The sequence below is a fragment of the Nothoprocta perdicaria genome, unplaced genomic scaffold (assembly GCF_003342845.1).
Source record: "Nothoprocta perdicaria isolate Ctin4 unplaced genomic scaffold, notPer1 scaffold_0, whole genome shotgun sequence".
Lineage (NCBI taxonomy): Eukaryota > Metazoa > Chordata > Aves > Tinamiformes > Tinamidae > Nothoprocta > Nothoprocta perdicaria.
Window position 1 is genome coordinate 19,340,451 of NW_020454092.1, and position 27,534 is coordinate 19,367,984.

General features: G+C 39.1%; 2 protein-coding genes across 2 annotated transcripts; both read right to left on the reverse strand.

Annotated features, from left to right (window-relative positions):
- Nucleotides 1–2,875: 2,875 nt before the first annotated feature.
- Nucleotides 2,876–3,905, reverse strand: TACSTD2 (tumor associated calcium signal transducer 2). Its single transcript, XM_026034557.1, has one exon. The coding sequence runs from the start codon at nt 3,812–3,814 to the stop codon at nt 2,879–2,881; it is 936 nt and encodes a 311-aa protein (XP_025890342.1). The 5' UTR covers nt 3,815–3,905; the 3' UTR covers nt 2,876–2,878.
- Nucleotides 3,906–9,606: 5,701 nt separating this feature from the next.
- Nucleotides 9,607–26,871, reverse strand: MYSM1 (Myb like, SWIRM and MPN domains 1). Its single transcript, XM_026034760.1, has 20 exons — nt 26,798–26,871; nt 25,303–25,378; nt 25,046–25,116; nt 23,575–23,652; nt 23,410–23,436; nt 22,822–22,900; nt 22,015–22,113; nt 20,518–21,290; nt 19,215–19,345; nt 17,936–18,039; nt 16,917–16,994; nt 15,191–15,276; nt 14,818–14,872; nt 14,679–14,729; nt 13,935–14,009; nt 13,466–13,654; nt 13,068–13,200; nt 11,981–12,086; nt 11,797–11,854; nt 9,607–10,932 (listed from the first exon to the last, which is right to left on the reverse strand). The coding sequence occupies exons 1-20, from the start codon at nt 26,869–26,871 to the stop codon at nt 10,768–10,770; spliced, it is 2,508 nt and encodes an 835-aa protein (XP_025890545.1). The 3' UTR covers nt 9,607–10,767.
- Between the last annotated feature and the right edge of the window lie 663 nt (nt 26,872–27,534).

The following is a 27,534-nucleotide window of genomic DNA, read 5'->3' on the forward strand; positions in this document are numbered from 1 at the left end:
GCAGGAACGGGCGCGTGTGCGCCTTGCCCGCCCCGTCATTTGCAAACACACACAAGAACTGCGTGTTGACACGTGTGGCAACGTAGGCTCGTGCGTAAACACGCAGGGATTTCACCAGGGAACAGAGGGAAGGGAGTGTAAGAGGAATTTAATCCCTCCCTGTGTCCTTAYCTCTCATTTCCTTGCTGTAGCATTGGCATTGCTTCTGGCACTGGCCTCACATCCTGGGCAGCTAAAAAACATCCTTTTTTTTCCCCCTTTCTTAAACCTAGAAGTTCAAGCAAGACAGGAGACAAGGCTAAAGGCTTCTTTATGGACCTGCACAAAGGTAGCTGTGAGTGCCCTATGGAAAGGGCAGCTCCTCCGGGCCCTAGCACAGAGCCAAGATTTCCTTCTCCGCCAGCAGTTATGTTGGTCTCTGACTAGAACAGCKTTCACTAGTTGGAATTGCAAAATACAGACGAGCTGCCAGACAGCCCTGCCTTCACTGAAAAGAGCGTGCCATAAATCTGTTATATAATACATGAAGGTAGTAGCTCGGAGGTCCTCCATCATATTCACCATGCCTTTATTCCTGTACCTACTTGGAGATACAGAAATATACATATATGTTTATGGAGAAAGTGCCACCTTGAGCAGCAAGCCCCCAGCGTGGTCACAGCGTCGGCCAAACCCACCCAGCCCCTTTCAAAAAGCCTTAAATCTAATAAACAAAAACATGGTCAAAACAGGATGACATAAATTTCTGTTCATCCTTTTGTTGATGAAGAGTTAGATTTCTGAAATGAGAATGAAAAAAATGCATGTTTATTTTGCAGAATTTAAAACTGACAGGGAGTTCATTTTATCCTTGGAAATTGCTTCGAGTGAGAACACAGTGGTGGACAGAACGGCAGAGCGGCCGAACATCAGGGATCGTTACAGGGAAATACTTGATCTGCCATATGTGAAAGATATTAATGTATAGCCCGAGAGGTGATGACTGCAACAGCAGGAGAGAAATGAATACTTAGCAGGAGCAATGAGAGAGTATATTGAGTTTATTAAATGTCGAGACCTTACAGTTTTACAGAGCTTTGTTCAAGTAAATAACATAATCTAAAGAGATGGTCTCCATGCTCTGAACTGCAATTGATCTTTCTTTTCTTTTGATTAATTGCAGACACAAACCTTACTATTGCCATTAACTGTCCCTGGTGCTTTTCCAGCCCAAAAGCAGCATGCACAGACCAAAAGACATCTATTACATTGAACAGTCTTTTAATGATTAWTTAAAGTATGAACAGCTCCATAACTTAATCCCAATCTCCTCTCAATATCAGTTTCTAAAGATAAAAGCACGAGATAGTTTGTGAATCTATTACCTATCTGTTAAGATTTGTATTTTCAAACCAGTTTAGTAATTTAGGCCTCAACTCATGAGAATTATGCCAATATATTCATATTACTTTCTCCTTCATGTGTTTATAGACTGTTTTAATATAAAATCTTCCTTTGCATGTTAAGAAAACAAATTATTTTCATGAGACAAATAAGAAAAGTGGCCAGAAGACTGTTAAAAGCAAACACGTGGGCCACATTAGATGAAATCCAGAAGCTTGCATTCCAGTCACAATGCTAAGAAGGATAAATTACTATTTTCTGTTATAAACAGAGATACAAATAGAACACTCATTTTTCATTCTTTTCCCAACATCCTATTAACATGTCCAAGTATTTGGAGGGGGAGGGAGGGAGGAAAGGAAACATCTTTTGGTGCATTTTTGCATACTACCATAGAATGAGACATGCATTTTATGAGCAGTTTGCTCAAGAAGTTGCATAATAATCTCAATTAAAAAAATAAATTAACTGAACACTTGACTCTTCTGGACTGCCTAGGTGTAATGGTTTTGAATGTAATTAGTGGATTTTTAAGTGAAAACTAGTTTAGGCTGATGAGAATTCAGACATGCATACACAGCGTGGAGAACACAACTCCCAATATTTCAGTTTTTAATAATATCATTTCTTCCCGAAACGTCCCTCTTTGTGCCTATCAGCTACCCAAGAATTAAGCCAATGAGCAGGTAGTGATGAAGCCCAGCTTCAGCATCTTGGCCAAATTCCAACTTCAGCAACAACATTCTGCTTAAATCCCTCTGCAGGTTTAACAGAACCCAGCTGTCCCCTCAACTGGTCCTGGAGCACTGTKCAGCATTCCTGCAAAGCTGTTAAATCCAGGAAAAGATCTCCTCCCATGGAAGTTGCAAGGTACACAGAAAACAATCTCTCAAACTTGAATTTGGGCCCAACAGGTAACGTTCTTGCCCTTGCATCGGGATTACAGGATCTTGGCCAGCGACAAGTGTCAGTCGGGTGCGCTGTGAATACAAAGTCAGGAACTGAGCGCCTCCCACTKGGTTATTTAGCAATATTTATGAAATGTGCTGTTTATTAAAAAGCTCGTGTAACTTTAGAAAAGACTTCTTCAAAAACTTCTAAATGCAGAAAACCTGCCCTAGTTTATTTTGGTCGTACTGGAAGCATTTAAGTTTCAGTAGTTACCATACATACCAAAGGACTCAAAGCAATCAAGGAAGCTGAACCAGATCCATAGAATCAGTGAAATTGTCTATTGAACATAATACAGAATAATTATAACAGTTTTCTTCTGAACTGGGATTAATTTATTCCAAAGGTTTTCTTAACTGACTTCTAAATAAATGGATACCCAAAGAGTTAGTCATTCTTAAACTAAGATCCTTCAAAACGAACACTAGAAGTTCTTGAGAACCCCAGTAGAAGGGAAGTCTCTATAAACCCACCGCACACTGAATCCATTTGCAATTTTAACTCTTACTGCATTTGTTACTGCTGAAGTCCCATTCCTTTTTTCTCAGACTGAGGCAACTGTAAAGTTGCTCTTTTCACTTGACCTATTTCTTAAAATCTCAAATCTTGGATAGTGTCTTATCCACYGCCAACTCAGGATGAGCATCAGAGTAACCCCAAAGGTCAGTGTCACCGCTGTCACCACAGCGGTGATGCCAGAAATCATACGTTTCGCGGAAAACTGGGGTGGCTTTTCATCAATATAGTAAATCAGTATGTTTTCAAAATCCAGAGCTTTTCCATCGACAGAGACATTTAATTTATTGTTAGCGTGAAATACGGAGTTGTTTTTTATATCCTTCTCAAAGTAATAAGCTACATCAGCAATATCTACATCACTGTCAGATTTCTGAAAGTCATTCTGATTTAAGCGGATCTGGATGAAAGGGGCATCATACTTGACACCCGCGATGTACTTGGGGTGCAGTTTGTATCGGCTCAGAAAGAGGTGCTCCAGGGCCTTTGCCACTTGGCGATCTCCAAAGGTGCAGGGTATTCTCCTGTGTTTCAGTTCCAGGTAGATCCAGCTCGTCCTGATCAGTTCCCTGCAGTGGAGGCTTTGGTCCCCCTGCTCGGTTCTTATGAACCCGGCACTGTCGACGCACCAGCACGYGTCGCTTTCATCGCACTGCCTGGCTTTGAAGACGCCGCTGTCCTCGCAGTCGGGGCTGTAAGTGCCCTYGTTCCCTACAGAATGACCGTGAGGGCTGTGGAAGCGCTTGCCCTTGCGCCGGGTCATTTCTGCCTTCATCAACAAGCACTTTGAAGTCAGCGTCGAGCAGTTTACCCTGCGATCGGAACCTACCAGGGTGCAGGTGCACGTCCCGGACTCGTCCTGCGTGCACAGCGTCCACTTATTCATCGCGCAGCTGCAGCTCTCCTGTCCCCACGAAGCCACCACCAAGGCCAGAAGCAGCAGAACTGCCAGCTGCGATTCCATGTTACGGGCAGAAAGTGCAGACGTGCGCAGGGAGAGCCAGCACCGTCTGAAGCTTAAACCCACGGAGGCTGCTGGTTTTACATGCTGATGTGCTGCTCCCTTTTTCAAAATTCAAATCAAACCTGACAGACAGGTTCTCCCTCCTAAACAGCTGGCCCCTCATAACATACGAATCCCAAAGAAGTTGCACCTTCATCAACTACTTTTCAGGGAGCGGCACTGATTCCCCAGATGCCTGCCTTCCCACCTACTTATGAGGAAACTGCAAGGAAGTCCCACACAAAGTGTAGTTCCTACCTTAGACTTTCCCTATGGATTGCAGCACAAATCCTCCCCTACGTAGTTTCCTTCTTTAGGCTTACAGTGCACACATACAGGTGTATCTGTGAGGAGAGTACATTTGCATATAGGTGTTCAGAGGACAGATCACGAGAGGAATCATGGATGCCTAAGGTTGGAAGGAACCTCTAGAGATATCTAGTCCAACCCCCTGCACACACAGGGTCACCCAGAGCATGTGGCACAGGCTGTGTCCAAGCGGGATTTGAAGATCTCCAGAGAAGGAGACACCACAGCCTCTCTGGGCAGCCTGTTCCAGGGCTCTYGCACCCTCAATGCCAAGAAATGTTTCCCTTTGGTTCCCGTGGAACTTACAGAGCTCCAGTTTGTGGCCATTTCCTCTAGTTCTATCAGTGGCCACCACTGAAAAGAGGCCGCCCCATCCTCCTCACTGCCTCCCTTGAGGTTTTTGTATACACTGCTCAGGTCCCCTCTCAGCCTTCTCTTCTCCAGGCTGAACCCAGCTCTCAGCCTTTCCCCACAGGCAGATGTTCCAGGCCAAGCAAAAGGAAGAAGAAAGCAAAAGGCAGGCAGAGAYAGACCTGAGGGCTTCTCCTGAAAGCCTCTCTGACCTTCCAGTCACAGGGTCAGAAGGAGGCAGAGTGGGATGAAGGACTCGCTACTATCAGTGTGTGGTGGCACTTCCTTGTGCCCTCTCCGGGACTGGCAGACACCGCTCAGTTTCTCATCTCCAATATCTGCTTGCAGATGAGGATGGAGTCTGCCCAACCTGAGGTTACCAAGCTCCTCAGGGACTGCGAGCAATCTCTGAAGAGGTGGCTCCAGAGGGTGACTGGTGACTAAGGCCAGTTCCATTTCTCTTGTCCAAATCCCACTCCTTAGCYGACACGTTTCCACTCCTGCACCTTCTATCATCCTTGTATCTACCACCACACACTTCCTGTGCCACTCCACGCTCTTTCTTATTCCTTACAGACCATCTCTTGGTGATCTTCATACATAATTTTTATAATATAAAACCTGKTTTTTTAACATATGCTCTTACTCTTACCAAATGCTGCAGTCGCTGCCAATTTTGGTCCCGGGTGGAGTGACTGTTCCTCAGTTTGCTGACTACCCTCCTACTTAACAGAGCCCAGAAATGCAAAGCTCATCTTTCAACAGGGAAAGTCTTGGCATTTCCTTTGACGTATTGATCCCAAAACAATACTATGAGTAACAGTTTTCATGCTTGTATTACTGCTATGGAGCTGTCAAAGGTTTCTGAAGAAGTCTTTCAATCTGAACACTCAGCACGTGTAATGGTTTTCACAGGAGATCCCAGTAGCTTCCAAGCATCCTCATGATCATGAATCGCTATTTCCATGCTCTGGCAGCAAATGAAAGATTTCTGAATTTGCACTAAGAAAAAAAATCCATTTTGGCAAACACTGTCAGGCACTTTGCAAATTATTGTTTGGGGACSAGTATTGACCACAGAGTGCTCCAAATGCCATCCTCTCATCCACACAAGCTCCTCCTCTGCACTCCGTTCATTCTATCTATACTGGCTTCCCTCCAAGGGCCTGCCCTGCTTTAAATCACCTACTTGTACATTATGACTTATGTCTATGCAAATAATAGGGAGTTAAACTCCCTATCAACGAGTACTTACAACATTGCATATATTTAAATTAAACCTTTGGATGTAAATATCCTCTGCCATTAGAGAAGGGCATAATCTGGAGTGTAGCTGGATATCATAGAAAATAGCTGACATCTACAGCTAAAAATATTAAAAATATTTTCAGTAGTTTCAAATTTCATACTCCTCAGTAAGAGTTTAGTATGTCTTAAAAAATATGGGAGAACTAAATCATTCATTACCTCTTTTTAATACAAGCAAGAATTTAATTGCATATCCCTCCTTCACAGTCAAAATCCATTATTATCAACTACATGTTTATATCTTGCCTTTATTCCATATTATGAACTTTATGAGTAGAGAAGCTCGATTTTTTTTTCCTCTCTGCAACACATTTTACTAAAGAACTAATCCTCAGTGACTACAGACTGCTATAGCTCACAACCAAGTTGAATGGAGCCCGGGCACTTCATACACATCTGGGAATTGAGCTGCCTTGCACCCAGAAAGCACCATAACGAATGGAAAGTAATAGATTTTTTCTTTTCTTTTTTTTTTTTTTTTTAATAGTAGTTGGCCTCTATGGTGTTTACAGGGATTTAAACTTGACCTTCTCTCCTCAGTAGAAATTCCACATTTTATGACAACTACAGTGAAACACAGAAGAAAAAAAAAAGTTTGTTGAAAAGTAATATACAAAAAAAACAGTTAATGAAAAAAGATGGTCCGTTTTCCCTGCTGTTGGGTGAGTCACTTCTGTCACTCACTACTGTTGCCATTAATTATAAAGTGCATTCACTTCACGCCACCACCAAGCAAGAAATGCAAAACAGTTGCAAGAGAAGCAGCAAGAGGGAATACTTTTAAATTATTAAGTTATTAATATTATTTTGTGTCAGAATTGCAAACTTTCCAAAACAGAAGTGTACGTTCACACTTACTTCTTTGCACTTGTAGATGTTACCTTTGTAAATAAGGAGAACACATTTAGAAGGGGAAAAAAAAAGTCACTTAAAAATCCTGAAGGCACTAAAAAAAAAAGTATTAGTTCCTTTAATCCCTATTAAATTTTAATGGCATTACAAGAGTTAATTATTCAGAACAGCAGGCTGCTAAAGGAATCGCGTAGCAAGAGCGGAGTGCGTTATTTCTTTGCTGATCTCTGCTTCCATGGAAACAATTTCTCTGCATAATTCTAACTCTCATAAAAATAGGGCACTAGGTCTATGTAAAACAGCGAGACACTTCCAATTAAACAAGCGGAGTGCTTTTATCTAGGCCATTAAATACTCTTGTTTGGTATCAAATACCAGTGCTCTGCTCCCTGGGCTGCTCCGAGCCAGCTCCTTCCAGGGTGCTGGAYGAGCGGGGCAGCCGAGGGCTCCCGGGGTGCCTTTTGTGGCACCGCGGGTGCCTTGCCTGGGGCTCGGGGTGCCCCGTGAGCCACACGTGGTGCTGCCCTCTTTCCACCTCCCCAGCCTCTCCAGGGGGAAACCTGTTTTCTGTTAGCACAGCAGGAATAAGGTTAATCCGGCTTGTGCTGCTGGCAGAAATAGATCCAGAAATGCCGTACTCGAATCAAAAGTGGGTAATGGATACGGCTGTTCRGAAGTTAATTTGATGGCTGCTTTCAGACCTCACTGGAACGAGACATGGGAATGCACATATCCTGTTCCTTACAGCCAGAACTACCTCGGTGAAAGCAGCGTGGAAACCTGAGCTAACCTTGCAGCATCCCCGGGAAGCATCGCTGGAGAACTTCCTAAAGGAGACCAAAGCAGAGGGGTTGGGAGAACAAGCAAAAACCACCACCACCAAGGACACTTACACCAGCGTGCACAGCTTGCCCATAAAAATTACTCGCCAGCTAAAAGTCTATAGGCACTGGTTAGCACAGTTTTAGGTCTTAGTTCAAAACCACAATCATAGTCTCTGTGTTCATTTCATTTACTTTTTGTTATCAGCTGTAAGAAAGCCCCCTCTAGTGGTATTAAGTTTAGTTGAATCACTTTTTTATTACTATGAAGCTGGAACAATTAAATTGTCAGTTCTTAGCTTCAAGAGACAAAAAGCTATTAGAAATACAGAAGATGGCTATTGAACACACTTTTCATTACAAGTTTCTTGGATACCATCAGTACTGAAAACTAAAGTGAGCAAAATGGGAAAATTGCTTCATAAATGTGACTTTTTTTTGCAACAAAACCATCCTAGGAAAGATTAAAAAAGACAAAATACCCATAAGCACAAGGCCGAAATCCCTGTGGATTATATGCTTATATGCTACTTTTGGCTACATCCTTTATTTTACGCAATTTCTTTTCAACTGCTTAGTTTTAGTTATAACCTACCACTTGCTACTCAACCTTCCTTCCTGAGGATCTTGGCTAGGCATAACGGGTCTTACATAAAGAAACAGAATATTATTGCTCTTGAATAGCTGTATTAAAATGGACCCAGCATAAGACGAATGCCTGGTTGAAAGGAAACATCAGCTTCTCAGTGATTTAATGCTTAATACATGCTTAGTAGCAGAATTGGCAGGATTAGTAAAACAGACTTATCTTCTTAAAAGCATGCTCCTTTCCAGCTCTTTAACAATACAGACAAAATAAACGAGGAAAACCAGGCTAGTTACATTCTTCCCAACGTTTCTGCCAATACAAACTGCAACACAACTGTCATATTTCTTCTTGATTCACATAAAGTATCCTATGATAAGACTGGATTACGGCAGCAGCCAGATWCCTCTCACCCCCATCAGTAATAAARCCTACCTGTGCTTAGACATTCCGTTTAAAAGGCAGCCGTATGTGTAAGGGTCATTCCTGGGAAACGGGAAGTCTGCAAGTGCAAAGGCTCAACGCTGCTCAACGGCGCCTTCTCGAGAACCTTTAATTGATTCAAAAGCGTGTTTTCCTGCTCCAAACTTCTCTTACCTAAAGTGACTCTGTTCAATCCAATTACTACAACTGTATTATTTTCACTCACTTTAATCATTAAATGGAAGCAGCCAGCACATTATTACCACTACTTTGGTGATACTGACATCCATTCATAAATGCCTGGAAATATAACATATCTGGACAAAAAAATATCTACTYTATATTGCTGTTACATTTCAGCTTCAAGTTTCTTTTTCTACAAATCAGAACTAATTACAACTTTTAGTATGTACATTTATACTATGTGATTTTTTTCTATAGTCTATGCAAAACCACAACAGAATAATTTATAGTGCAGAACACTCCAAAACTACCTAGAGAAGGGGGCTTTGTCAGCAAGAGCTGGTCTAAACCAGAAACACGGAGAGACATGCAAGATTTTTAAGTCAGACATCCCAGAGATGACATTTTAGAACATATGCAGACCGACTCGACATGCCTTATATACACACACTGACGCACTGAGTTTGCAAATTATACATAGCAGTGGATTTGAAGCTCTTTGCCAGCAGATATGGACAGAGAACATTGCCCCGTATTAAGTCCATAGCTCTTGAATCTGCATGGGGAGGATCATCATGTGAGACGTGCTCACGCTTCTATGTGACCAGGTTCTGCATCTTCTACTTAGAAATAAGAAGAGACCAACAGGTCATGAAAGCATGATTTAAAAAAAAAAAAAAAAAAAGTAATTTTAACTTCCTGCAGGGAAGTCTCTCCTTAGGATGCAACTTTATAATGATAAAGCCTTTCAAACTCTGTTGATCTCTACACAAACGAACAGATGAAGTTAAAGATGTGGACATGTAAAAATCTTAAAATTCCATTTATAGTTACATAGAACTAGATACTTATACGTACATTGTTTAAATTACAATCAAGTCAACCATCACCAGTCTAGGTATAAACTCAAACTCTTGCYTGAAACACTGTCAAAGTTAATTGTGTATATAGTAAGCTTCACRATGGATAAAGCAAAATGTAAAGTACATTTTTCTATAAAAATTCACAGTGATATAAACTCATGAGATGCAAGTTGCAATCAAGAAAACCTCCATCAGGGTCAATGCTGTTTATGACTAATTTGTCGAAATACATATTTGTATGAAATTCTAACTGAAGAACTGATATAAAATAATATATTCTCTTGTTAAATTGCACATTGTGGAGAGACGGTCTGAATAGAAAATCCTATATTGCAAACTTTTTAATACAAATACTTCTCTGCTTGCTGCAAAATGGCACTTAGTCTGCCATATGAAATCAAGTCAGGAGCTCTTGTTTCCACAGGAAACAGTGGCAATTAGAAGCTACAAATCACAACGACGTGACAGAACAAGGCATCTCCCTGCAAACGGGAAGATCAGACACAACACTACCTGTAAGAAAGAGGTCATCATTTCCACTGGAAAYAAGAACAACGCAAAATAAGGAATCGTGAAAGACCACCGGCCTTTCATGCACGTATATAAAAAGATGGCTGAGACCGTGCCCCAAAGCTACTTACCTCTGGGGTCAAAGAAAACCAAACTAGACAATGTATGAAACCAAAGAAGAAAACTTCAGATCAGATAGCAGGGAAATTTAAAAGCAATGAATTACAAAATCTGTGTTTCAGTAAAGTGGTTTCTCTTTTGTGAATTGATTCAAATTTACAGTCCCTAAAGCATTACAGAATATATTCATTCTTTTTGTGTACATATAGCTGGTATTTATCTAGTCTGCATCTGTAGATAAAAAAATAGGAAAAAATTCCCAAACCAACAAACTTGAGGGAGAACAAATGCTCATTTGGGATGGAAACCGTGTTCTTCACCATTTGTCCTTTTTCCCCATATCATAAACTGCTGGTCAATTAAAACCTTGTCTCTGACATTCCCATTTTTACAGAACATTAAAGCCCCTCACGGAGTCAGAAGACACAATTTTTTTAAACATCTTCTACCTATAACAATACAAATACACCAGATGCTGCAACTGTTATTTTAAACAAGGATACTGAAGGAGTTGACATAAGGGAGGAGGAAGGAGGGACTACAGATTCAGGATTTCATAGTCTCTTTTTGYCATTGTAGTTAAAGTCGTCACACTGGCAATTCATTTGAGCATTCATTCTCATTTTCTTCAGCATTACTCTTTCTCTCACTTTGGTAGGTGGAAAGGAACAAGTTTTCTATTTGTGTCAAGAACTCTTCAGCAATGAAGCAGTTTGTTACCTTGCCCAAAGTCTTCCTCATGCATTCCAAAAGCTAGGTAAAAGAAAAGGAAAATTAGGAAAAAATAGATTCTTTTTTTCTTTTTAACACGATTCTTTGTCCTTTCAGCTAATAAATACTTGCTGATCTTTCTTTGCAGATTGTTAGTGCCTAAGAATTGGTTATGTAATGCAGAATTAAAATAGTCACTTCTGCAACATGGGTGCATGCTATTCTACAGATTAAGTTCCTTAAAGCAAATTACACAACTAAACTCAAAAGAGTATTTTATCACCTGAGTCTAACAATATTTAGGATGTTCATAAGAAAAGTCATGTTGGGAGGAAAAATTCAGATCTGGATAATTATTGCCTATGTGTTTTCTGTTTATGTCATTTGCTTTGAGCAGATTTTCTGCCTTGTTTGTGCAATTAATGTTGCAACTTCAGTTATTTAGAACTTCAGAGCAAAGACTGCACAGAATATAAAATTCAAATTCCCATTTAGGCACAACAGACATGGCACAGCAACCACTTTGCTGGTAGAACAGACTCTGAAGTCTAAATCTTCTCTCAACATGCAGGCAGCTCTCCTTGATGTTGAAAACAGACAACATGCTGAGGTGACACGTTATGATTTCCCATTCTTTCTTCTCCAAACTGAGGTTAAAACTTAGCATCTSTCCTTAGCTGTTGTTCCTAGTTCTCTCAAGTGAGACCGTCCTTGTTTTCACTGTGTTAGTAAGTAAACTAGCCACATCGTAAGTCATTTATTGTGATTAGTCTGTATTTGTGATTCCTAAAGCTGCAACTTCTGGTCACTCCTGATTTATCAAATAGACTAATACTAAAATAAACAAGCAAGCAAAAACAGGARAAAAAGAGAGAATTTTAAAAACTAAAATTGAGAAACACTTACTTTCTGCAAACATGTCAAGTCAGAATCCCGATGAAAAATTTTATCCATGGGGACATTGCTGTTGAAAATAATAAGAAAGTCCTGATGAAAGCAGACGTACATGCTAATTGAAAAGATGATAATAAATATGCAAAGCTTCTAAACTGACTATCTTAAAGCAGGCATATCACAAGCAGACACATACCTAGGAGAGAATCTGTACTTTTCAATTATCCATCTTGTTTTTTCAAATACTAATTCCCACTGAGGTTCTTCCAACATCTGCTGTACTTCAAACTTGTAGGGCAGGCCTGTAATTAATTTAAAATGATTCTTCAGTGTTTCTGTAACATCTGACATTCCTTTTTACTTGTAGATACAATCCCTTCCTTCCTGCTAACTGTTCACAATTCATTAGTATATAGTACAATCTGTACAATAAACAGGAATTACTGCACAGCTGTGGTCAGCACTCCATTTCCCCTGGGACTATGGAAGCAAGTCTCCGGGTACACAGTTTCCCTCACCTATTTGCACATGAAAAAAAAAAAAAAACAAAAAAACAAAAACAAAGGGAACTCTCATGTCACACCATCTCTATCGCCTCACGAAGAACATTAGAAAACTTCATGCTTGGATACTAAATMAAYAAAWAAATAAATAAATTGGGGTTTATACAGGAGGGGTGAGGAGAGAAAAGAGGTAGGGAGCTTAGTCATGCATATTGAATTCATATGTGAATTCATATTCATCTCAAACTTATGGCAATGAGCAGAATACTTGATTAATGCTTCAAGAATATTCATTTCCCCACATGTACTCCCAAATTATTGAATAATAATAAAAAAATAAACACTGTTTTCACAAAATGCTATTAACAAAGCAGCAAAGTTTAGCCAATAACGTAAAACAGTTTCTCGGTTATTTAATGGATTTCAAATGTAAACACCAATGACAGCCCTTGTCCCAACCCCTTTATTAGGGATGCTTCATAGCCTGTGGGGAATCCTATCACATCAGTGTGCTAAGTCAGAATAATCCCATTCCTACGCTTATATATACATATATATATATATATACATACATATATATATATATATATGGGGTCATGACAGCATGGGCCACTTGCAGGATGACTGTGCAAGTAAAATTCTGGTTTTATACCCAATCCTCCTTACACACACACACACAGACACACACACAGACACTTATTTTTCAAGTGCAGGCAACATTTTTAGCCTTAATACCCAAAAGGAAAAGAAGAATGAAAACAGTTAAATCAGAGTACTCACGGTAAGAGCCATCAGAACTGATCTCATCGCTAATGACGAGGCAAGTAATCTGAGAATACGGAAGAGGATTATTGCGGTTATAAGGACTTATAATCATTCCAATGAACATGGCGCCACCCCTGGAGAAATAACCCTAAAAACAACAAAAAAGAAAAATCTTGGTATTTAGGAAAATACTACTATTTTTTTTCATAACAGCCTTTGGAAGAAAAAAGAACAGGTATRTCAGAAAAGAATCAAAAGTGCTCTGTAAAGCTACAAATAAATTTATGAACTGGTATTAGTATATATTAATGCAACAATGCACGTCAAGGCTGTTAACGCTAAGAGGTCTTGTCTTTGGAGTTATTGTTTTTGTACAGATCCGTAAATACCTGATATGTAAGATCCATAAATACCTGATATTTAGCTTGAGTGTCAATATCTCTTATTGAGGGGTTGGGATCAAAGGCTGGGTGGGAATGATACCATCCAATAACACTATATCCTCTGGCTGCCAGCGCTTCCGAGGCCTGAGTTTGAGATACTGGATCCATCTCGCATTGCAATCCTGTGCTGAGACTATTGCAAGGTTCTGCTGCACGAACCTGTTAAAAACAAAGTCTCCAGACTGATTGAGGCTTCTTGCGTTTATCCGTTGAAACTTCAGTGAATTTTATTTATTCCTACACCAAATCTTCCTCGTGAAAGAGCTGACACCACAAAACTTGAATATAAGCATCAATAAAATTAAGACTATAGTAATTAATTTCAGCTTTAATATAAATGAAGTAGTTGCTCCTTAAGAAATAATATTTACAACTATTCATACCTGAAATAAGTTTTAATATATTATTTCAGAGAAAACATAAAAAGATAAACACTTACTTCAACAACTTTATCATCCTCAGAGTACCTTCCACCCAGCAACCCTATTACTTCTGCCATAGACACATGAGAATGCTGAAATTACAGTAAAGAACAGTTAAAGATCAAATGGAATGATTTCTCCTAATTTAGATCTTCAGATAAGAAGAYACATTTGCTTCGTAACTCCATTTCAGTTACTTCCATTGAAACTTAGAAGGAAAACTTAGTACCTAGAAGATTACTTTTTGCTTGTGTATATATATGTGTGTGTGTGTGTGCATGTATATAAATACACATATACAAAGGCACTGTACATACACATATGTGAGTAGAACACCTCTATGTACAAAATAATATTATCTTCAGAAACTGAAGCCTGTGAAGTGTCAGAAAACAACTGAACATTTTGGTACAACTTGTCCTACATTAAAAAAATAATAAAAAAGATTTGCAAACACAAAATCTATTTCTGGACTAGAAATGAAACATGAAGATTTCAAAACAACATTACATATTAGAGCGTAGTTTCAAGTAACTGCATATGACCTTGAGGATTATACATGCTAACACTCTAATCAGTGCAAGTATGTGCCATCTAGAAAAACTAAAGCATTTTAAGCTATTTGGATTTTGTTCAATAATAGCTTCTAGGACTGAATGGCCGTAAGTCAGTTCAAACCCCGTATTTCACAGTTTCCAATATTGCACATAAAAACTCATTATGTATCATGGTATTTTAAAAAGATAAAACTTATTACTCACCAAATCCATTATTAGAAGTGCTTCTGAAGATACTTTCACCTGAAAAGGTTCCTGAAATGATAAATAAAATAAGTACTATAAGAAAATCAAAGTGAACAAATAAATGATTGTTCTTGATTACTCACTCACAGGTACATACCTGTTTTTCTTCTGTGAACAAACAGCATGGTATCAGCTGAAAGGGATCAAAGGAACTATAAAATGAAAGAAAATTTCTCTAAAGATGTAGGACAGTTAGGAAACTTTTCAAGTTTCCCACTGTCTCAGCATCAGAGGAAAAACGKTATCTTTTACTTTACAGGATCCTCTCATCCCACGCTAGGACAACTTCCACCAGATACAGGAACAGTGCTACCTGCACTCACCAGTTTCAGTAGGAAGCATCTGAAATGCCTCCACATGACTTAGGACTACACAGAATGCATTATGGCTTTGCACTGTTCCGTTCCAACCCTATGCAAGCTGTTTTTATTTCCCACAGATCCATTTTGAGCAYGATGTACATCAAGTACCTTTTTACTTGTCTTGAACCTTTAGAAGACTTTGGAGGTTTAAGCTTTTCTTCCTCTCTTCTTGCTAATTCTTCAGCAGAAAGGTGCTARAAGAGAAAAAAAAATCATCTTAAGTGCTCTTTCAATAGCACTTCCAACTGACCTCAACMACCTCTTAATAAATTATCAATTTATGGTTACTGAAGGATTCATGATACAGGAAAATAGCCATAAAAGAATCAAGTAGTATGAAAACAAAAATAATTGGAAATCTAGCTTGCAAGAGCACTGATAAAAGAATTTTAAAAATTTCTCCAAGTCAATCACATTCAATGAAAATCACAGGTCATCTCTCAAACCATGCATAAACACAAATTTTGTAACTGTTTTATTATCATTTGTGGCCACAGTTTTTCCATAACACCTCTTTGGGTGYTAGGAGTTCTTTTAAAAAATTCACAGGCAGTTATTCTGCAGAGAATACCACACGTATTAACCACATGTACATATTCAAAAATTAGGTATAACACTAAAGTCAAGATTATWTTTATTTTATTTTTTTTAACACATAATTACTACTGAGGGCTGTAAATATAAGTGAATATTTCACATAGGACAAATAGGATGCTTACAGTTCTTTGCTTTGGGTTTAATTTGAAAGTGTAGAATGAACATGCTTATGTGGATTTTTTGTTGCCAAGCCTTCYATAAAATATTTAAACTAGTAAAAAATTTTTAAGAGCTTCATAAACTGCTTTAGGAATCATCTGCATTACAAGCACAAAGGAACATTACAGGAATGAAAAAAATATATTCCCCTATTTCCTAATATTTAGTAGGGCTAAAGCAAACTAATTAAAAGAGCATGCTCAAGACAAGTAATAATCTAACTCTTTTTGCACTAGACAACATCTGATTCACAAGTCCTGCACTTTTATTCATTAATCCAATATATGTATATACTTAYAAAGGCTGTTCTGTTTTGAATCTACAAATCCAGATTAAAAGCCTAATTGAATTTTTCATATATATATATATATACACACACACACACACACATATATAAAAATAAAATTTTTGCATCAACAGTAGAAAGCAATCTAATTTAGCTTTCAGATATTCTCTAAAAAAAGAAATCAAATTTTCTTTTTCTTCTCAAAAAAAAGAAAGATAAACTCATTCTTCTTCTGGTGGATTAATGATATATTGGAACAAAACTGAATTAAATAAAACTGAAATCTGTGCCAAGTGCACAATTGATAAGGCCATTTTTTTTAAAGGTACAGCTAAAGGGAAGAATTCAAACCATTGAATGGGTGGGAGAATTTAAACCATTTTTTTCTGACCTTTGATAGATTGATATTTTAACCTTAATGTTGCATTAAGCCACYCCACCCCACTCAAAAGGTTTATCTAACACAAAATGAAAACAATTTTTCTGTAACTGAAAACAAAGGGTCATAAAATCTATGTAACAATCCAAAGAGTTTTATTAGACATAAAACAGGGGAGGGCCATATGTGTTCATGACACGAMCATCTTTACACACACAAAGTACAGTCTATTCTTTACCAACAGCATAAAGATGTAGCAGATGCTACATTATTTTCAAATTATTGCTTCCACAAAGAGAGGTTAAGCACCTATTATAAAACCATTTTGCTACAATATTTAATGCTACACCACCTGCTAGCAATTAGCAAGAATTAGTTCTGTAAGTACAGTTTAAAAAAAACAGAAGAGTTACCTCAAATGTCTGTCCTTCCAAATCCTTAGCATCACACCARTTTCCCCAAGGGTCTCGCACTCGTCGTCTTCTCGTGCGCTGCAACAAACAAATAAACATAAGTCAAGGATCATACTCCTGAAACACTAAATTCATTTAATTTAATCTGCCACATGAAAAATACCCAAAGGGTTACTTTCATGTGGATACTACTAACTATGATGTATTTCCAGAAATGGAAATGTCCCTGGAGTGCTGCAGAATTTAGTAGTTCACAATCTGTCACAAAATACCAGTAGAATTTACCAGTAGAATTTTTTTTCCAGGCTGTAAAATATCCATCTAGGATGACGCTCAATAGATCATCAACATCTGASAGCAGCGGTGCCACTAATAAACAGGTATGAACTACAGTGCAGACAACATAGAAAAATATAAACTAGTATGTTTACAGGCAGTATACGCTACAGTTCTTTACATGTAAAATTCTTTCTTTCCATTAAGACTGATTTAGTTTTCTTTCATTAACCAATTTTGCTATGAAGTATCTAAAAAAATTGACATTAACTGTTAATATAAAAATTCATCAGTCAAACCTTGGTAATTTATGTAGTAAGAAATGAGTTACTACTGTGCTTAATTGTGTGGATAAAGCTCCAAGTTACATCAGATATACACTATACTTCATGATTAAAATGCAAGCAATTTAATGGCATATTGTCAATGCACTGCACTATTTTCTGGCTAAATGAGGCTAATAAATTATGAAGAGGYGAGAAAGAAGTGGTTGGGGCTCCACAAACACTGCAAAACTCTTAGCTGAGAACCTGAATATAAATAAGCCATGCAGGGTAACACAAACTAGGACAGATGCACCTGTCAGAAAGCAAAAGCAGCACTTCCGCTGACACTTTAATTACAATTTTTTTGAGAAAATGACATATTGAATGACAAAGAAAATTTTCTAGATGTCGTGGCTTGAAAGCAGAAAACTGAAATGCCCAGCTTCATGGTGCATGTGTTTTAGCCCCTGGACATACCATGGACTGCAAACGCTGAGCAAGCTGGTAGGCTTCCACTGTGTCCTTGCCTTCCTTGGAGCGTGTTTTATCAGCTGGCTGTGGTCTGTTATAGACAGCCTGTTCTATGGGATACCAAGAAAATGTAGATTAGAACTCCAGTAAAGTGCGAAGCCACTCATGTCTGGTAAAGAGCCAAGAAGGACAATGATAAATAATACGGAAAAATGCCCTAGGGAAGCCACAAATCTCTCCACCCTCCCCAAGAAAAGGCACCTCTTGATGGTCATACCACTGACTGGCTATACTGTCCTCTCATTTCCTGCTTTAAAAATGCTGTGGTAAAGTTACTTSTTTCCTTCTGATTTATTTCTAAAAGCCTCTTTATCAGCTGATATATACTGTGCGAGATTTCTCCTTTCCAAGACAGCTGTCACTCAGTGCTGGACCAAACTCAACCCATTACAGAGACTCTACAACTGAATGATAATGATACTAACCTATAGGCATATATTTTAATATATCATCTGATTTCAGCATTTGAATCTTGTAAGCAAAAGAGCCTGAGAAAGCAGGTGTTATTCTATTGCATAAATACTTAAAATTCAGCCTGGAAAAACAGGAAAAGGAAACAATAATTTGAATTCTAACTTTTCTAAACAGAATACAGCAGGCATCAGGAAAACAAAAAAAAATGAGTGCACGTAGAACATATAATGAAGAACGGCACTTGGTATACAGGGTCACACATATGTAAGGGATAAAAAGTCTTTATTATTAATTTAGAAGTCCACAATCCTGTCAGGAGGTTACAAACTCCTCTAGATTCCCAAATGCCATAAYAGACTCAATCTGCTCAGAAAGTACTTCTTAATAAAGATTAATGGAAATTCTCCTGTGTGAGCATCATTAAGAAGTCTTTCATTAATATCAAAATTGACTAGAGCCATTTGAGTTGGGAACATGACTGCACTAAATATAATGCAGCACACAGATTCTCATCTGAAGAACTTAAATGAAACAGMAATTACTATTCAAGCAATCAGGAGTAACAGAACAGAAAAGTTATAAGATTATCCAAACAGGGACTTGGTGCTGATTAAGGGCAGTCATTCACACTACACTGAAAAATGAACTGAAACTCAGACTTTCTTAAAGGCCAGCTACAGATCCTCATGTCTATCCTCCATTAAAATCATTAATTCCAACAGAAAAGCTGACAATCAATAACAGATGTTCACAGCATGTACCCTTCAGAATTTCAAGTACTGAATTGATTACAATTAAAATATTGTTTTACCACAGCCAAAGTTAATTGCTCCTATCAATTCCAAGTATGTGTGTATCCGTCCAATACAGTTAACGTCACCACAGTTCTTAAGGCCTGGACGTACTGAAGTCTTATTCAGATACTTGGGTTTGCATTTCTCCCTAAAATAAAGCACAGCACATGATCAAACAGTAACACAGCCCATGGGGAAATCATGCAACTTAGGCTAAGGAAAAGATGAGACACCAAAGTGCTTTTTTCCCCCSCAATGCAGATAGCATGCACACACTATAGAAAGTAATCACAGCAAAAATACAAATTGTATGTTTTTTTGGGAAAGTTATAATTGGGTTCTGCAGAGTGAAAGGGATATATCCATTGCATGAAAACAAATTCCTGAAAATGCCCAGGAGCAGGAAGCAGTGAATTACTCAAGACTACTATGATTCTGCTAAACTCTGATAAGAGTCTAGATTAAATTAGTCTAGATATCTTATGTAAGCATAGGCATTCCTGGCAGTATAAATGAGCCCTTTTCCCCATTTTCTATGCACTTCTTGCAGCTGAAACTCAATTGTTTCAGTTCAACATTTCTTCTCTGATATGGCACTTCAGAGTTTCTATGCAACTAAGCTCTACAAGACAACTCAGTTAAATGCAGTAATTCTTCTCACTGTCACATGCACATACACCCCAAAACCACCAAACAAGCACACACAGCTGTAACAGAACAAAATATATAGATATTTAAGCTGTGATCACATGTATTTAAGGTTCCTTAAACTGATTCCTAGCAAATAGTACATAAAATGTTAAAATGCACAAGCACTATTCCAGTCAAAAATTAATTTCAAGTATTTTTTGAYCAATGTTGTATTCTCTAGTACAGGCTATACTTTCTAGGTGCTTCTCTGGAAAGGCATTCTATTCCAGACAAAAGTGGACACACATAACTACTACAGACATCACTTTGGACTTGATATCAGATATTCTGAGGAGCTACTTAAGGTTGTACATTGTCTTACATATTTTGGATGATAAAAAATTGCAAGGAAATAACCTAGCAAAATGGTAGCAATTTGTTCTGACACAGCACATTCATTCCCATAATGCTTCAAAGTATTTTAATTGCTTGCCTTCTAAATTGCACAAGAAAATAAAAGTTCTTAGTTTGTGCTCTTTGTTCATCTGCAATCTTAAGAATGTTACCATAAAATTCCTTTTAACRTTTTTGTAAGAAAGCTATTGTTTCTAGGTAATATTTTAGCTACAACAAAGCAGTGCTCAAGTGATCTTCATCACTTATCACACATGCGAAATTACTCAATCTTACCACTGGTCCAAAATATAATTTCTAATTTTCAGGTAACGCTCTGGTGTTTTGGCCTGGCGTCCTTCAAAAAATTCAGGAATAGCTTGTTTTTCTTCATCTAAAATAATATTTCTATCAATCTCCACTTCCTGATCAGGTGGCTTAAGATCTTCTGCCTCTTCTTGATGCTCTTCATCCACCTGGCATGGAGAACTGAAAAGCAATCCATTTCCAGCCAAGTCCCTCTGTACTTCACTGAGCTCCTGATTAGCTACCTGCCCAGTAGCACAGGATGTTACTSTTCCAGTCTGTTCAGCTTTCTCAATAGATTTGTTACATTGCTGATAATCTATATTTACAGATCTATCACCGTTCACATGCTGAGAACATGTTGCTGCAACATCTGGAAATACTAATGCTTCCATGGTGCATACTTGCGCGGTACGTTGATGAACTTCTGTYGGTAAAGAAATTGCAGAATTGTGTCCAATAGATGAAAACCCACATTCCTTCCCTCTCATTTCTTGAACTGGACTTTGGGAAAGAACAGATAGGTCAGATTTTCCAGCTTCYTGCAGGAAAGCAGGAGAAAGCAGTTCATCATCCATGTCATCAGTTATGTCTACTTCTTCATCATCTGACAGTTTTTCAATTTTCACTGCATTCAGATTGGGGTCTGCACGGCCTCTCAAGCTTCCAGGTGACAATGCTTCTACCCTCGTTCTATCTTCAAGAGAAAGATGGCTGCTACCACATCCACTTTGCTCTTCTTTTCCAGATTCATCATTTTTYGCCTGAAGAAAGCATAACAAAATTTCAGTAGAAAAAAGTCAAATAACCCCTACACAMCTACCCTGCAAAGACCCAGAACCGTTTTACGTGAACAGGAGACATGAGGAGTTATCTGACAGGCTGATAAAATATGTAAATAATAAAATGCATAGTAACATCTCAGAAAAATCAGGAGAACTTTTCTCACGTATTTCTTCCTCATATTTATTTCACTTCATAAAACACTAAAATTGTAATGGGCTTTTACACAGGACCCTTAGAGGCATACTTTTAGTGCAAGTGTAAAATGTCATGTATTCCAGTTCAACAAAAAAGCCTGTTTATTATTAATAAGGAACAGAGGTAATTCCTTTTTGAATTGCCCAGCAGTTTCAAATGGGGCTAAAAATGGAATTACACTGCACAGCTCAAGTGTCTCTACAGTGGAAGACAAGTATTTTCAGTCTGATAATCCACACTGTGAGGGAATCCTGTTATATAACATATTTATTTATATAACACATTATTTATTTATTCCAAGAATTAAAAAAAAAAAAATCCTTGTAGGAATTTTAAATCAGATCTGACTTCATACCTAAATCTGCAGATAAATCTGCAAGYATTTCACTTCTTTGCTGAGTAAGAGAATAAAGAGGTAGTTTAATGACAATACCCTGGTAAAGAGATGTGTACAACAGCATACTCATCACATAGTTATTTCGCTAACTAGAATGATCCTATAGGTACCTTGTTCTTAAAGTATTGTCTAGCATAGCTCTTCACTTGCAGAACAGTTCGACTTCCGATCAACTTGGCGATTTTTGTCCATCGGCGCCCAAATGTCACCTAGTCCAACAGAACACATTTAAATTATCTAACATCTGACATTCTAGGCATTGCTTCTTATTTGAGAAAAGTCTTTGCATACCCATTACCAACAAACAGAAATACTGTCAAACCCTTGGTAAAGAACCTTCCTAGTCACATCCTACCAAGAAATGACATCAGACAGTAAAAATTGTCTCTTAAATAGAGACTCTTCTTTACTTGGTTCAGACATGTGGTGAACTGGGCTGCTCGCTGCTTCAAGGAATCCYAGTGAAATGAACTGTGTGCAGGACTGGGCAGCAGAAACTCTGCAGGTCCAGAAAAGTCTGAAGTCCTTTTAATATATGGCCAGACAGCGCCAAACAAAACATCTYCAAAGAACTTAGGACAGTACAGGATTTCACTTTAATAGCTTGCTTTAAGCAGACTCTACAGTTAACATTTTTAACCACAGCATAATGATTGTACCATAACAATTCATAACACTGGAAGTCTGATATATTTTGTGATCTCAAGTTGTAATGAGTCCCACAGGCAGGATCTAGTGCACAAATAAAGTCACTTTAGGGGATTCACCTGCACAACTCTGATCTTTTGTTACTATCTTCATAGATGGCACATATTTCTAATGCATTACATGCAGCAGCCAYGTACATATAAAAATATTTTTATTTACAATGAGCTAATGACTTAAATTCAGAATGTTATAGGCCTAAATAAACTTACCAGTCCTTGCTCAAACAGTTCTTTTTCTTGTGATGTCCACTTCAAAGAGGAGTTAGCTGGCTTTGTAGGTGAACGCACCCTGTGAAAAAGACAAAACAAAACAGAAGTTAGTGGTTTCTTAAACACAATGTATTCTCAGAGCACAGAAACCAAAGGTGAGGTCTAGGATGATGACTACTACCCCCCTTCTGTAAAACTTGAGATACTGTCTTGAAAATGAATAGGGCTGATAAATAAGATATCTAGAATCATACCAGTCTCCCATCGCAAAGGCAGATTTGAGGCAAYGCAACATTTATTAGTAACTAATCCTACAGAAATTCAAGCAAGGAACAAGGAAACATAAATGTTCAGAGATGAAAGAAATAATTAACTTTTTTTTTTTTTTTGACGTGGACAACTGAGGTAAAATAACAGTTTACTATAGGCTACTCATCAAACAAGACAATGTTTTTCATGTTGAAAGCTACATTGTTTTATACAAACAAAATAGAGAACTATAACCTACCTTTTCCTAAATATCCTGCAAGTTAACATAAATCAGAAATTGTACTTAAGAACGTAACTCAATTATTAAAGTGTACGTACATGACTTTCCCAGTTTTCTTATGTGGACTGCAAATATAAAACAAACATGAAAACAAAAATTAATAAGTGTGATATTGTTGCATATCAAAGCACCCAAGCTTAATTTTGGAAGAACTTTTCCTTTCCTTTAATATCATGGTTCATTTCTTATTGAATAGGTCTTACCTTCTCACAGATCTTTTTTCCGCTTCCTTTTGATTGGGCCATATTTTTTCAGAAATTGCTTTATTAGATAGATAATATCTGAATTTTTAATTAAGATCTTGAAGCATCAAAATACTCATACAGATAAGAATTCTAATAATCACATAAATTGAGATATTTCACACACTGCTAATAGTTTAACACAAAGGAAATTATATTTGACTTCAAAAATAACATGCTAAACTAGTTTCTGTCTATCCACAACAACTTTTTCCTTTTTTAAACTTAAGAAACTATACTAAAATATTTTTTCATCACATTGCTGCATTACTTGTTTTTCAACTTAACCCTTAGTAATTTTTTCTACTAGGAAAACTACCAATGATTCATTTTCTTGTTTCTGCAAGCATTACTACTCTCAATTGCAAAAAGAACAGAAAAATAAATTAGTCCATGATTAGTAATACCATCACCTAACTAGTCTACTGAGGTTAGTTAGCATCAGCAACGTTGCTAACAGTAAGTATTTAAGAGTATTTAGAGTATTTAAATCAACACTACTGAAAAAAAAAGTTCCTTCCTTTCCTCTTCCTTTCTGCTCATCTTATCCTGTGTGCTGGTAGAAATACATATATAGCCAGGGTGAATCAGGCTGCAAATTAGTCCAGCTGAAGCACACTGCAGCAAAAAGAAGCAGTTATTTTTAGCCAGATGGGCTCTTTGATCACGTTTGCTAGGGAGCTACGTAACCGGCTGCGTCAGCACAGTGCTGGAGGTGGCACAGAAGCAGTAGCCAGAGTGGGGATGAACATGGTTGTTTTAGCTGGGACTGGCACCAAAAATATGTCAAGCTTTGCCTTTTCCGTTTCCCAGAAATAGTCTTAAAAATCATCTATGAATTTTACAACAGTTTAGAATCATCTCTGTCAGGAGACAGATACTGTGAGATAGTATTCTCTCAAGAGAAATAACATTAAAAATCAAGAAAAAAAGACAAGAGATAAAAAATGATCAAGAGCTCGATCTGTATTCCTAACAGCAGTTGTAGTAACCAAAACAGTAATATTTGTAAATGCAGTTGCAATAGTATCACACAAAACAGAAAAAAAGAAATTCTCACTATAAAATAATAAAAATAAAATTTTTGAATATAGACACACACTTTAAACACCCTTAGGAAAACCTGACAACTTCTGCCTGACCAGGCAATAAAAATGGACAAAAAGTAGAAAGCAGCATTCACGCTACCTACAACAGACATCAAAATTCAGTAATTTAACCTGTCCCTTCCCTTCAGAATTCCTTTACCTCTCAATGTTTCTTTCTCTATCTCTCCAACGATTCCCTAAAAATGATTTGGTTTTCCAGGCCTAAGCTATGTACCTGTGATTATACCTGGCCATTGTCAATACACTGCAAAGAAGCTAAAGACTTATCAGGATCGCAAGAAGCTGCAGTACTGACAAACACACAAGCAAAAAACAAAGGATACTCTTCCTCCAGCAACATCTTCTCGATAACAGCCCTGTTTTCTTCGCTAATGCTGCTGTCCAATGTCCATGGCTGCAAATGGTACAAATATTTTTTTTCGGTAATGAAGTTCTGCCATGATTTTACATATAAGAGGTTCTACAAGTCTAAAACAGTCTGCAGAAAGGCACAATTAATAATCTGAAAGAATATGAACATGGACAGACTGAAGACTATAAGCACCTCGCTACAAGAAACATTCATTTAAAAATCACTTACGATATTGTTATCGTTTCTCCAAGACGAATCAAGGTAGTGATCCTGCAGCAAGCYTGATGCTGAATTTTCATAATCTCTTTAAAAGGAAAAAAAAAAATCAATGTTCAAAATATTACAAACATATTAGAAGAAACTGTAGGTTTTGTCAGGAATAAAATTAAATCATGGAGCTAAATAACGTTACTATTAACAGAAGCAATGACAGACTCTAAAATTAAAGTAGTATATTGCAAACTATTACGATAGTTTATTCTTTCATAATATTCTACGAGACAGAGCATAAGATATCACTAGTAAGTGATCTGTATTAGGACTCTGGGTGGCAACACCTCGCTTATCTCACGGCAGACTGTATGAGATAGCAGTAAAACCCTGAATAGTAGAAACTCCGGAAGAATGAAAACAAGAGGCGAGAGTGGAGGAAAGCACCTCACTGTAAAGACCCATCTTTCATTTGTGTGTGTTTTACAGGAAGAATTTCATGGACAAGCAGATGCATCACTTTAATCTTAAAAATGCCCGTGACTTGTGCTACCTTTGCTTAACATTTCTGCATTTTCACCTCTATAAGATCATAGGAGCTCCATAAAGAGAAAGAACTGCTGTCTCCAGAGGAAGGCTGTTACTTACACAGGTAAGTATCACAGGTTCTGATCAAGRGAACCCCATCACCTGAGATTATTCGTATTCTCACTGACTTCATCCGGATTGGTATCTTTTCAGTAAATAACCACATATTACTTTTAAAACTCCTTCACTGATGGATGCCATTGATTGGTTTTCCTCTCTCCTAAYGCAGCATAAAACTCCTTAGCGCTTCACGTAACTACCTGTTACTGCTGCTGGATCATTCAGCCTTTTGGAAGGGCAGTGAGCCTGACATCCCCTGCAATGCTACCAGAAACAATTTAACTTCTATTCTGAACTACTTGGTCTGAGAAGTGCAAATGTGTCTTCACAGGTCAGCATGAAAACAAAACCCACAGTAAAACAAAACAAAACACCCTCCCTGAATCCCTGCTTCTCCAGAGGCACCAGCAGTGCGATGAGCAGCGCACCCGGCTCCGTGTTTATTCCGCAGCAGCAACAGTCGGCGCCGCCTGAGCAGCACTGCGGGTCCCACGCTCTCCCCGCACCCCTCCCCGCGCCCAGGCTCACGCCGTTGACAGCGTTAGCGTTTTGCCACGCGCCGCTTCCACGGCTGCTCTCCGGGATCCGTTACCGCTGAAGCCGCCTGGGGGCACCTGCTACCACCGCTAATACTAACCTGCTTTTGTTTTAAAAGCCTTATCGTGCAGTCCCCTCTCCTTGGCGGTTCCGCAAAGCTCGCTCCTGTTTCCCCCCCTCTTCCTCCCCGCCTTCCTCTTCCTCCCCTGCCCGTCGCGCGGGTGCGGGGCGCAGGCCGCGCTCCCCCCCGCCGCCCCCTCACGGCAGGCTCGGGCTGCCCGCGGAGGAGCCGCGAGGGGAGGGACAGGGGCTGCCCTCGCCCACTCACCCGGTCGCCGCCTCGCCGGGCGCGGCCGCCGGGTCGCCCTCGACGTCCACCTCGGGCTCCTCCGCGGCCGCCATGACGCCGCCGAGCCTCGCGAGAAGCGGCGGCGCCACGGGGCATGCGCGGCGCGTGCGCGCCCCGAGGAGACGCGGAGGCGGAGAGATGGCGCCGGGGTAGGCGGGGCGCGCGCGAGCCGCGAGGGGGCAGCTCGGGGCGAGGCGCGGGCGGCGGGCGGGCCACGGGACGTGGGGCCGCGGCCACGGGGGAGCCGGCGCGCGAGGGGAGGGAAGGGGCGGCCCGCGGGACGCCGGCGCCTCGCGCTCCTCCCGCCTCCGCCGCCCTSCCCTCAGCGAGCCCGCTCGCGCCATTGGCGACCGTTGGTGACCGTTGGCGGCCGTTGGCGGTGTGGGAGCGGCCTCGAATAAAAGCGGCCGTTTTGGAAGCGTTTGTTACCCGCTGACTCCGGAGATTTTATTTCTGTTTTGTCACTCTCGGTGTCTGCTTCCGAGCTCACAGCCCATGCTCTTTCATGGGGAGGGTGCCCGTGGTGAGGCCTCGACAGGCTGACTTTAAAGCGTCATAACGTGGCTGTGAAATTAGTTTTCTTCCCATGCTCTTTGCAACCGATGCTTGATTTCCCGAGTATCGTTTTGCCYGTCATGGTAATTTGTGTCTAGTGGTGATGAAGGGTGAAAAGCAAAAAGCTGTGAGGGTTGGTTATTATTATAAAGAATATAGGA